The sequence below is a fragment of the Aptenodytes forsteri genome, unplaced genomic scaffold (genome assembly GCF_000699145.1).
Source record: "Aptenodytes forsteri isolate BGI_AS27 unplaced genomic scaffold, ASM69914v1 Scaffold69, whole genome shotgun sequence".
In the NCBI taxonomy this organism is placed as follows: Eukaryota; Metazoa; Chordata; class Aves; order Sphenisciformes; family Spheniscidae; genus Aptenodytes; species Aptenodytes forsteri.
Genome location: NW_008795885.1, coordinates 4,595,250 through 4,608,091, shown reverse-complemented (window position 1 = coordinate 4,608,091; position 12,842 = coordinate 4,595,250). Strand labels below are relative to the sequence as shown.

Below are 12,842 nucleotides of genomic sequence, written 5' to 3'. Positions count from 1 at the left end.
GTAGGGCAGCACAATTTGCATATGCTCATCAATAAAGCTTTCTTTTCTAAACCAACAAGAACTTCAGTAACAAAGCCGATGAAACTGAATAATCCTTTGTGAAAAATGTGGCAGAACCATGATAATGTAATGAATGGGTTACACTGGTATAATAAATCACTGAAAGTTTTCATAAAAACAAAACTACGGGTGCTGATTAATGTACTGATACAGTGATAACAAATCCTTCAACAGATCATTTGATTCCAGTTTATGGTGCCGTTTTCTTTAATTAGTCCTCTGAAGGATTATGCATCAGGTTTTTTCTTCATAAACAGGCCTTGGAAATGCCATGTTGTCAATATTTTCAAAAAGTCATTCACTGAAGTACTGAATCCTTGGAATTAAGCAGTAAAAAATCCATTAAATTTTAATTCTATAACTTTTTGGTTTTCACCAAAATGTTTTTAACATTATTTCAATGTTAAAAAACCATTGTGTTAATACCTCCAAGTAGTCATTTTTGTGGGGTTTTTCTTTACAGCTTTCTTTGCAAATTGTTTTCTTAAACTTAAGTTTTACTGCTAAAGGAGAGTGTGCAGTTTAATGGCACTTCCTATCTGTTTATCGTGTAACAGCTTCTGAATGAGGCATCCAATCAGCAAAAAAAATCTAGAAAATCTTCAGTGAACAGAACATTTGTGATTTTTAGCAAAATCAGAAGGAGGAGATGAAGGAAATAAGTTGCTTATGATGTCTGATCAGTGAGGCAGTGGTTTTAATCAAGAATCTTTTCTATAGGAGAAAAATCAATTGATAGTTATTGAGACTTTCCATGCAGTCTCCCAATGCCCCACCCAGGGAAAAGGAACGGCAAAGCATGGTTCCCATCACACAGCATGGTGGCGTGGTACAAGAATTCGTGTGATGGGGCTGACAGGAGTTGCGTGCTGGAAGTTTGGGTGAATGCAGGCATTCAGAAAGTCTTCAGAATATGCACTGAGCACAGCTTACAGGAGCAATGGTCTGTGTGATTTTGTGATGTTATACATTAAAAAAAAAGCACAGAAATCCCAATAGCAATGATTCCTCCCCTCTTTTTTTTCCCTCTGCTGAATTCATGTCAGTCAAAAAATGTGGAGGATAGTAATGAAAAGCCACCTCCCAGCAAGGTGCACTGTGCAGCATAATTATTCTGTACTCCTTTCATTCTTTCAGCTACCCAGAACATCTCTGGATTACCTGCTGAATGGTTTTCTCCTTGCAAAAAGATGGAGACATAAGTCCGTACAAGCCTCCACCTTCCTTAGGAGTTGACAGCAGACTTTACTGGTTGCGTAGGTCAGAGGAAATAGTGCTGATTCACAGTGCTGCCTGTGGGGAATGTTTTGTTAAAGATTTAGCCCCCATCTGAAGAGGAAGAAGAATTTTCACAGTTTGGGGAAAAAAAAAAAAATCACCTTCTTTTAAGGTGATCTCAAGCTTTATGTTACAAAAAGGTCCTCGTGAAGCTCTGTACTCAGGTTGTATTCACTGTTCTGTACTAGCAGTGTAGAATTCAGCCATGGCAGGGGAGATATATATAGGTATAGATACATGATTTTTAAAATGGCTTTCTTACTTAGGGAGTCAAAATTTCACTTTTTGGTTATCTGTCTCACTAATAACTAAAAAAATAATAATTATACATCCTACATTTTCTTCTAAATTTGAAAAAGTGTTAAAGGCAGTGATGACTGTTGCCATGCCTTCTGTTAGGATTCAGGCTTTGGCAGAAAATGTTTTTATGTAATACCTGGTTCCTGGCAGATAACAGGGCTTGACTTAGCATATTACAGGCAAGTTGCTCCTATAACAAGAGAGCAGATTCCCTGCACAACATCCTTGTTGCTAAATTGGAGAGAGATGGGTTGATGGATGGACTACTTGATATATAAGGAATAGGCTGGATGGCTGCATCCAAAGAGTTATAGTCAAGGGCTCAATGTCCAAATTGGAGATCAGTAACAAATGGTGTCCCTCAGGGGTCTGTATTGGGACTGGTAGTGTTCAATATCATTATTAATGACATGGACAGTGGGATTGAGTGCACCCTCAGTAAGTTTGCAGATGACACCAAGCTGAGTAGTGTAGCTGATACAGTAGAGGGAAGGGATGCCATCTAGAGGGACCTTGACAGGCTTGAGGAGTGGGCCCATGCGAACCTCATGAAGGTCAACAAGGCCAAGTGCAGGGTCCTGCACCTGTGTTGGTGCAATCCCCGGTATCAGTACAGGCTGGGGGATGAAGGGATTGAGAGCAGCCCTGCCGAGAAGGACTTGGGGGTCCTGGTGGATGAAAAATTGGACATGAGCTGGCAATACGTGCTTGCAGCCCAGAAGGCCAACTGCATCCTGGGCTGCATCAAAAGAAGCGTGGCCAGCAGGTCGAGGGAGGTGGTTCTGCCCCTCTACTCCGTTGTCAAGAGATCCCACCTGGAGTACTGTGTCCAGGTGTGGGATCTCCAGTTCAAGAAAGACATGGACCTGTTAGAATGGGTCCAGAGGAGGGCCACAAAAATGGCCAGAGGGCTGGAACACCTCTCCTATGAAGAAAGGCTGAGAGAGCTGGAGTTGTTCAGCCTGGAGAAGAGAAGGTTCTGGGGACACCTTATTGCAGCCTTTCAATATTTAAAGGGGACTTAAAAGAAAGATGGAGAGAGACTTTTTGCCAGGGCCTGTAGTGACCGGACAAGGGGCAATAATTTTAAACTGAATTAGGGTAGGTTTAGATTGGATACAAGGAAGAAATTTTTTATGATGGTGAGACACTGGAACAGGTTGCTCAGAGAAGTTGTGGATGCTCCATCACTGGAAGTGTTCCAGGTCAGGTTGGACAGGGCTTTGAGCAGCCTGATCTAGTGAAAAATGTCCTTGCTCAAGGCAGAGGGGTTGGACTACATGATCTTTAAGGTCCCTTCCAACCCAAACCATTCTGTGATTCTATGGTCTCTTTACATACAGAAGGTTTTTCTCTGTCTTTGAATCACACACTCATTTAGCTTGGAAGGGTATTCTTGAGATTCTCTAGTCCAACCCCCCTACTGAGGCAGGTTCAACTTCTGCAGGTTTCCCAGGACTGTGTCCAGTTGGGTTTTGAATGTCTCCACAGATGAAGACTCCGAAATCTCTCTGGGTAACCTGTTCTGGTGTTTGACCACCCTCACACTAAAAACTTGTTTCCTCATGTTCAGAATGAATTTCCTGTCTTCTAATTTGTGCCCGTTGCCTCTTGTCCTGTCTCTGAGCACCACTGAGAAAAGTCTGGCTCCCTTTTCTTCATTCCCTGCCATCAGGTATTTATACATGTTGGAAAGATCGTGTTTTGCACCAGGAGGTGCTGTTATGATCCCAGTAAGAAAGGCAGTCAGAGTCTGTAAGGTATCATTTTAAATACTGTCTGTTAGAGCTAACACTGTGAGGAGAGAATAGTATAGACTATCTTGCATCCCTTTAGACGGTGGGTGCCCCAGATGGTGTAGCATTGAATGGGCCACTGATCCACGTGCAGCACACTGGGCAGTCCCTGCCTGTAGCAGAGAGTCTCACACTTTGGTCACTTGAGCTATAACAGGACTTTCTTACAAGGAAACAACTCTGTTCATTATTTCTGCTGGCAAAGAGAAAGGATGTCTACATGAGACCTTTCTGGAGCACTTGAAGATAAAGGCAAGGCCATGCAGGTGGCGTAATTGCTGGTACCCAGTGGTAGCTGCCTGCGGGATCTGTTGCAATGTGCTGGCTGAGTTCATCCTGCGGCCAAGGAGTTGTGCAGCACAGCACAGGCATGGGCTCACTCCGGTTAGCTGTTGTGTGGATCACTAACACTTTGATGTACCACAGTCTTCTGGTCAGGATCACCACAGGTCCTCCATGGTCCAGAAAACCTGGTAATCTGATAGATTAGGTGTACTTCAAAACCAGCATGTTTGGCTTGGTTTTCTGTGAGCTTTAATGAGAAATGATTTAATGAGAAATGATTTAATGAGTTGGCATTCACTTGCTTAGATATTTGCCATTTTCATTAGTAATAAAGAACGCTTAGGACATGAGGAGCACTAATAATATTTGTGAGGTGATGAGTAGATGAGGTTCTAACAGAGAAATAAAATGGAAAAATAGTAAATATGGGTTAGACTTAAAATATCCTATGCTGACATTTTAGCTAAGTATTTATTAAATATGTCTGTATAGCAAGAAGTTTATAATTGTTTTTGATATGTCTTTAGGCTGTTGCAGAGTATTTGCAGTGTTGGTCATCAACACTGAACAGATACTTCAACTGGCATTTGCTATGTTGTCTTGTCAAGTAGTTGCCTGTAATATTTCAAACTACCACGGAAGACATTAGAGATGCAAATACTTGTCTTGCTAATAAGTGGAAAAATAAGTTTTTTTCATGTACACTGAGGAGAAAAATGGTTTTTCACTCTAGCAATTAGTTATTTTGTATACTAAAATGACATTTTCTTATCTGATTTTGACTCAGGTAATTGTTAAAAACAGGGCGCTAGGTATCATTTCCAGAGCTTGTGTGAAAATTTGCATAGTGCTCTATCCACATACCTACTGTCGTGTTGTAGGCTTAATCTTCTGATAGAAATTTGCTATACAGTATATTTCAATACCTTATTGTATAGCAAGTTTTCTAAACTCTGTTTTATAAACACTTAGATTTATAACTTCCTGGCATGCTTTTGATTGAGCAGTCTGAATATAATGCTTCTTTAGCTTCATTTCTACTGAAATGTATCTTATAGAAACTGTATCTTACATATTTGCACAGACTGAAAAGTCGTCTTTCCTTTTCTTTCCATAGGATAAGAAATGGGTTCTCAATCATGAAGATGTCACACTGGGAGAATTACTAGGCAAAGTAAGTAATCAAGTGAGCTAAATAGCATTTAAATAAGTATATATTAACCATGAAGCCTATACATTTCCTATTTGCCTTATCTTTTAAATTAAGGTGGTATGCAATATTTATATCAATTCTTTTACTTTAATACACAAGACAGCATTGTGCTTTAAACAAATGTAAATCACATTTACTGGTAAATGATATAAAGTGTGTGCTGAAAGTGTTTAGCATACATATTTTACTCTTCTGGAAGGCTTTTAAGCTAACTAGATTTCTATAAAGCATGATGTGGCTGGTTTACTCTGTGTAGTTGTACAAAATATGTTGTTGCAAAATATAAATAAAAACATAAACAGATTTATATTCATGTATTTATAAAATTTATGTATGTATAAAATTAGATATAATATGATTAAATCAATATTTGTTAAAACAAATGTTTGTTGCTTTTGTATGATTTATTGAATGTTAGGTAACTTCACCATGGCATATGTATTAAATTAATTCTTGTATAGTGTAGTTTATATCACAAAGCCTGCTTAGGAGCTATAAGTCTTTAAAATCTGGTAAGCCCTGTACCTCATTTACATTTTTAGCACCTTTACACCTACAAAGACAGTTGCGAGTGCCACTGTGGACACAATGTTCCAAAAGATTTCCCAAAAACTGAAAAATACATTTAAATGAGGAGGAGACAAATGAAAGCAATAATTGCCTTCTTACTATGATACACACTAAAAGAATTTATAAACTGTTCAAGTAACTAAAAGAATGTATAAACTGTTCAAGAAATGGGGGAATTAAATACTGTCAGAAAATTCTGTTACCCAGGATAAAAATCTTTTTGGCAGCATAAGATGACAAAAAGTATTATCTGCCAGTAGACAGAGCTATGTCTGCATAAAAAGCAGGTACTATGACGGCTTCTCATTCTTAAACAGAATCGTATCAAGGGAGAAAAATAAAGAAGTTTCAGGCATTAAAAAAGCTTTGTCTTGCTAAAATATAAATAATGACAGTTAAGGCAATCTGAAAATTGATTAATTTAGTAAACTGAATTAACATGTGCATTGCATGTTTTTGGCACAAAGCATTTTTAACATTCAGTAAAGACAACTCAGTGCTTAAAAGTGATTATAGAAGGATATGTTCTTTAAAAAATACAGAACAGGATAAAAACTTTCTTGGAACACATTAAAAATCTGTTATGCATCCATCTCTAAAAAGATATAGTCAAACTATAAAAGATAAGAATGATAGGACCATCAGCATCTGTATGAGAAAATGCTAAATAAACTACAGCCGTTCACCATGGAAGTGAGAAATCTGAGGGTCTATAAAATCTTGAGTGGCCTGGAAAAGATGAGGAGGAAAATCAGGAAAGCTTAATGCGTAAGAGGATGCAAACTCTAGAAAAGACAAAGATTTTCCTTCACCTCAGGAGTAGATGGTCTGTTTATTTACTCAGTATTAATTCTATAATACTCCACAAAATGAAAGTTATATGAAAGGAACATGTTATATTAAAAATCATATATAATGATAATTAAATATTTTAAATTAAAAAAAAAAGCATTTTCAATACTTAAGTAGTCCTTAAGGTGGGTTCAGCTTTCATTGTTAACTGCTTCTGACCATAAAGCTAGAGGAAAAGTGTGTTGGGAGTGACTCAGCTTCTTACCTTTGGCTACCTTGTGCCATTTTAGATATCAGAGGTAGTGTCCTGGCCTCTAGAAGTGCTATTTTAGAAGGGCAGATTGCTGTTATAGATCCTATGCCTTGCTTGCCAGCTGTATCTTACTTATCCTAGAATATATAAAATAATACTGGAAACCTGTGTTTAGGCCTAAATTTCTTCCCTTGTTACTAGCAGCACATTACTATTTTCCACCTGTGAGTTTCTTTTTTTCCTTTTCCGTCTTCTTCCTTTGGCAATACAATATTTAAATGCATGATGTAAAGAAATCTTCATCACACAGGAAAGAAAGGAAAATATTTTCAGCAGAGTTTTGCTGTTTGTTGAAGTCACATGCAGCCCCAGATACCAGGACACAGAAGTGGAATCATGTGGAAATTTATCAGATGTAGATTTAAAATTGAGTCATATTTACTCTTTGGGAAGTACAAAACTTAACTAAAAGTATGAGATCTTCAGTTTTGGTTTTTTTCCTTCTCTTGGAGTTTTTCATTGATACCAGTGTTTTGTTATATACCCCACAATTTCCTTCTTCCTTCAATTTGTGTCCTAATTAATTTTCCTTTTGTTTTTATTCAAGTAAAAAATACATCTGATGGAGATTATTCTACAGTCTTTATTATTTCAGTTTTCTTCTATGAAAACTAAAAAAAAAAACAACTTACCCTGGGGGTATGTTGTTGAAGACCTAAAAAATCTGATTATAAAAGGAGCTACTTTTTAAAGTCTTGTCCAAACGTGAGGCCTTATATATTTGCCTTTATAGAGCAGTACTGAGCTTAGCTTTTAAAAAAATTGTGAATCATGTAACTTTTTCAGGGCAGACACGACCATACATTTTTTTGCAGTGGTTTTAATTTACAATCAAAATTAATATACACTGTTTTCATTTTTCTTACTTTGCATTTTTTCTTTCTTGTATATTTTTTTTTTGAGAATGTTTATGTTATTTTGATGTGTTTTGTCCTCATTTCACAGATTATCTTTTGGTCTCTTACAGACTGCAAGTTAAAAACTATTGATAAAATACAGTAGTGTGAAAATGAAAGAGTACAGGAGTAAGATTAAGAAAAAAAAAGTACTACTATCAGTGTTGACTTTAGAAGTTACTAAGAGGTTTTATGAGAAGATTACACAATTCATGTATTTTTTTTCTCTTTCCAGCAAGGTCAAAGTAGAACTCATACACTATGTCCATATAATAAATGTGCTGTGTCTATGTAAACTGCATTGCGTTAGGGGCAGATACTGGAAGAAAACGTCATTTGGGTTCATAAACATATTTCAAAGTTCCGTACCAGTGACATTAGCTTTCTGCATTATTTTTCTGGAGATTTGTGAAGATTTTGTTTACTTGGAATGATTTTTTTTTCCCCCCTGATTTCAGGGTAATTTTGGTGAGGTATATAAGGGAACATTAAAGGATAAAACTCCTGTTGCTGTAAAAACTTGTAAAGAAGATCTTCCTCAGGAATTGAAAATAAAATTTCTGTCAGAAGCCAGGTAGGTTCTCTAAATTTAATTGAAATATATACTTCTTGTGGGTTTTTTTTTTTCAAGTTTTATTACTAGATGGTAATATTAGATTACAGGTCAGATTACAAAATCTGACCTTCAGAAAAATTCAAAGAAACAGTAGTCAAACTTTTTCCTTTTTTTTCTCTCCTTCAGTACATTCCACAACTGTTGCCCTGGTAACTAAACATAGGCATTTTTTAACGTGTGAATGCAGTGGCATCTGCACTTGTTGAAACTACCTCTTCGGCAAAGCAAACTATGCCTATAAAACACAATTTTGTTATTATAAGTGCTTCCATTTAGAACTTCTTCTGAGATGTGCCATGAGGATTGGGATAAGAAGACTGGAAGATGCTGTTAATTTAAATGTGATTATACCAGTCATAAATCCTGCCTTACATTCATGACTAATAGAGCTGATCAAATGTGGCTAGGTTACCGTATAGACCCCATTTAGTAATTTTCTCTTTGTAAGAAGAGTTCACCCCAGAAGAGATATTTTATGCTGTGTCAGGCAGCATATGATTGCATGCTTATTTTTCAAATGACAATCATGCAACAATATGCTAAGTATTCTGAATATAGGCTGATGTAGATAGGTTCTGAGACCTCAGGATAGAGGGGTATATTGAGATAATTTCACAATTGTTTAAATTAACTTGCTCCCTCTTGCTATGAAGCTTCATATGTTTTCATTTTTACTCCAAAACTACTATGTTCAATATGGAAAAGTAAAAGAAACTATCTACATTTAGAGAATGAAGATCAGCCACCATATCTATTGAATAAATTTAAACAGCTCGTAACTTGGCAACTGCAGAGATGTTTCATTTGTTAAGCAGCCTGCCACTAATGGAGCAGTGTTAGTCTGAAAAAAAATGAAAAATGTTATTTTTCAGTAAATATGTACGTACCAGATAGGTTAGTATTTTACTTTTGATCCTAGAAAAAAAGGGAAAAAGAGGAGGTGCTTTAAATCAGCAAATAGTAGAAGAAACATTTAAGTTACAAGGTCTCTGTAGAATTCTTCCTTGCCCTTCATTTCACTTTACAAATCATAGCATGCTGAAATGCAGTGAAAATGTATTTGTTTAATTCCCAAAATTAAAATTGCTCTCCTTATATTCTTTTAAAACTTACTGTATTAATTAATCTCTTTAAAGTAAAATTGGAATGAGTGTGTGTTTGAAAAGTGCAGCAGGAAAATGTATAGGCATGCTGTGCATGCTTTTTTGATGTAGCCCTACTTCTGGTCCGCCACTGAAATGCTATTTAATTACAAGGGTTCTTGAGAAACTGCAAACCTGTCAGGCCATTTTTCAGTTATACAGACAAATGTTATGTAGACAAATTGTAAAATTACAATGAGAATAATACAGTGTTCAATCTTGATTTATTAGTGAATCAGTATGCCCTCCGTTTCAAACAGAATGATGATTGATCTGTTACATTGATTTTATTTCTTTATGATAACAGTAATGACATGTTCCATTAAAATAACATTAAGGATTTAAGATATTTTCCTATAATATTTAATCAGTTTGTACAATAAAGTTTATTAATATAATAAACTTACTGTGTGTTTTGCAGAATACTCAAACAATATGATCATCCTAATATTGTAAAACTTATAGGAGTTTGCACACAACGACAACCTATTTATATTGTTATGGAACTCGTTCCAGGTAATTTTTTTTCCTTTTTTTTGCAGCATATTTTCATAGGTATTGTTTCTCTAATGTAAAATATATTGTTTTCTATTTGTCTTTCTCTGCATTCTTATGACTGATCTCAAAAGTCACCTGTGTTTGTATCTTTGGAAACATTAGGTTCTGCTAGCTTCAGAGTGGAGTGAGCTCCACAAATCTGTTGTGAGTTTTTCTGTAGTGATTCAAGACAACAGAATTTGCTGAAAGGTGTCTCAGCTCTATCTTCATTTTCCTACTGACGAGATATTACATGGTACTTCCTTTAACAGTAGAGTTATATAGTGAATGTTAAGATGCTTGTATTTAAAGAAACTTCATGGCTGGGTAATGTTTCAATTTTAATAACTCAGATTTGGATCATCTTGGGTAATATAAGAGTTTTTTCTTTACCAAAATATATTGTTCAGTTTATGGGTTGCTCTTGATTTATTTTTGGAGTCTTGGAGTTTGTGTTATTCAGCAATGGCTGGAGAGAATTTCAGATTGTTGAGATGATAACAGCTTTTGGGCAATTTTACCTCTTTGTTGATTTTCTCAGCAGCTGGAAAATGTGGGGGTTTGGTAGCCTCTAGTACTGCTTAATATGCAACACTGGATTTGTTTTATATATCACTGGATTTGTCTTCAAAATTACACAGCAAGCTGTTTTAAGAAACGTTTCATTCATGAAGACTTAGATTGTTTATAATTCTTGAGTACTGGCTTTCGTCCAAGAGCACTGATGAAATCTTTGGATCTATTTGAATCTGTTGGAATTTTCTGCCTTTATTCAACTAGATTATATTAGATTATTATATTTGTATGTGTGAGTAACTTTATTAAAATGGAGACTAAAAGCAGCATCCTGGGTTTTAAGGCATACTTTGGTAATCAGCTTCTCCAGACATCTCTGAAGATAAAAATAAATCCTGATCTTTTAACAACTTTATCATTCTGGTTCAGGGTTTTCAGAGCCTAGGACAAGTTGTTAAAACACACTAATACAATTCAAGGAGGAATTAGTGAGAATCTTTCTCCGATTCCCATGCCTATTTTGCAGTCCAAGTCTATCCAAAAATTCTTCTGTCTCTGGGCTTTGAATTTGCAAGAAACTTCTTAATTCTTATCCTGTTTTGCTGGTCTATAAGTACTCTGGCTAGCTTCTGTTCTTGCCTGCCCTCATAAATACTGTACTATGTTCAAGCCATCACACTTTTCCATGTTCTTTTAAACTTTGGCTAGCTCATCATGAGACTGACCAAATCAGCTAGAAATGATAAGGATGCCAAGTCTGAAGAAGCTGGCATAGGAAAGACAAAACACTTACTTAGATCAGTTCAGAGCAGCAGTGATTCTGATGTTACTGGCTTTCTGTTTTCTAATGGCAAGTTTGGATGAGATTACCTAAAATAATTAAAGCTCTGACTTGGTATTTAATGCTGCCCTTTAAAGAACAGAATAGTGGTAGGCTTGTTGACTTAGACTCAACACTTAACTTTCTCGGTGTCTGCTTTTTCTGTGTTTTGTCTTAAATGTGTTTATGCTTGCAGGTGTTTAAGCAGTTTAGCTCTGACATTCTTTGTAATAACTAAAAATGGCATGTTTTAGCTTAGAATTGTATTCTGTAAATGTATGGCCGAGAAGGCGTGTAATTAATAAATGTCTGACAGTTTTTTTCCCTGAGGAAAAAATTAGAAACAGCTCCATAAAACATGGAATTTCTCCTGTGTTTTCTGAGTTCTGTTTAATGTTTGCACTTTTTCTACTGTTTTTATATCCCAAATACATGTAGGTTATATTCTTACTATGTCTTTTGAGACTGCTATGGTGTGGCTCAGTAGTGGCTAATTCTGCTTTTCATTCCAGATTCAGATTTCAATTCAGATTCTTAATTTGTTCAGGTATTAAAAATTTATTATGAAACTTAGCACATTTATGTAGAGAGGTGCTACTCTGTTAGTGATTTTGTCATAAACTGTCTGTGCAGAGAAATCTTTTTCCTTTGTTGCAAATGTAAGTGGGATTAAAAACTATGCATCTGGATAAAGTCATCAATGAAAATAATAGGGAAGGTGGCAGATGCATATTTAAGCATCTGTGCATTCATTATTACATGCAAAAATAACCCAGATGTTGCCTATAGATAACAGAGAAATAAAGCAAGTTGTCAGAGACAATTATCCCTTGTAGATAGATCCCTTTTCTTGGTGTGTGTTTGTTAACATAACAAGTGACATGTGTCCTAAAGTAAGAATCACATTGATAAAGAAATTTCAAGATGGGTGATGTAGCAAGGATTAACTGAAATAATAAATAAGGTAGCAGAGCATGTTGCAGATACATAGCCAAAGTGAAAAGGTAGATGAGAAATTATGTTTGTTAATGAAAAAGAACCATCACTTAGTCTTCATTTACTTGCTGTTGGTCATACTGATCTCACCATATATGCCCACCCAGTGTCAATCCATCATAGATTACTCCAGTACAGAAGACTTGGTTATCTTTTTTGCAATCCACCACCTGTCAAGAAATGAGGAAATATCTTAATGTAATGTGTATGTGTAGCATGTAAATTTAAGGGATGCATATGTGGAAAAATACTTCCTATCTCCCTGCCATTGGCTGAGTTATTAGAGGCCAGGTCTCTTCTCTTCTCAGTCTTGTCCTGCGGGTCTTTCTGCAGGAACCTCTACAGGTGGGAAGGGGAGGAACATCGTGTAAGCAGAATGTGGCATCTTTTTCTAGAGTTGGTTGGGATGAGGTTACTCTAGTTCTTCTAGCTTCTCAGACAACATCCAATGAAAAAACAGTCCTTTAAATTGAGAAAGGAGAAGGCCTGAAAAGACAGAACTTGGTTTTTTTTGTTACTGTAACCATATTTTTATGATGGTACCATTCATGTTGACATGAACTTAGGATGCTTTATCCACTAGATTAAAAACATAGGATTAAGAGTCTTAATGATTTTTAAAAATTAAGCTGTGCATGATTCTTATATCAAGTTAAGAGAGTTCAGTAAACTGGTGAAAGACAATTTCTTCTGAGGACTCAGAGTAATAAAT

General features: G+C 35.9%; 1 protein-coding gene across 1 annotated transcript in view; it reads left to right on the top strand.

Moving 5' to 3' along the window:
* Positions 1-12,842, top strand: part of FER (FER tyrosine kinase) — a 202,581-nt gene that overhangs the window by 116,496 nt on the left and 73,243 nt on the right. The window contains exons 14-16 of the mRNA XM_009284184.2: positions 4,837-4,893; positions 7,962-8,077; positions 9,683-9,777. Of these exons, the coding sequence (XP_009282459.1) occupies positions 4,837-4,893; positions 7,962-8,077; positions 9,683-9,777 (268 nt within the window). The remainder of the gene's footprint in view (positions 1-4,836; positions 4,894-7,961; positions 8,078-9,682; positions 9,778-12,842) is intronic.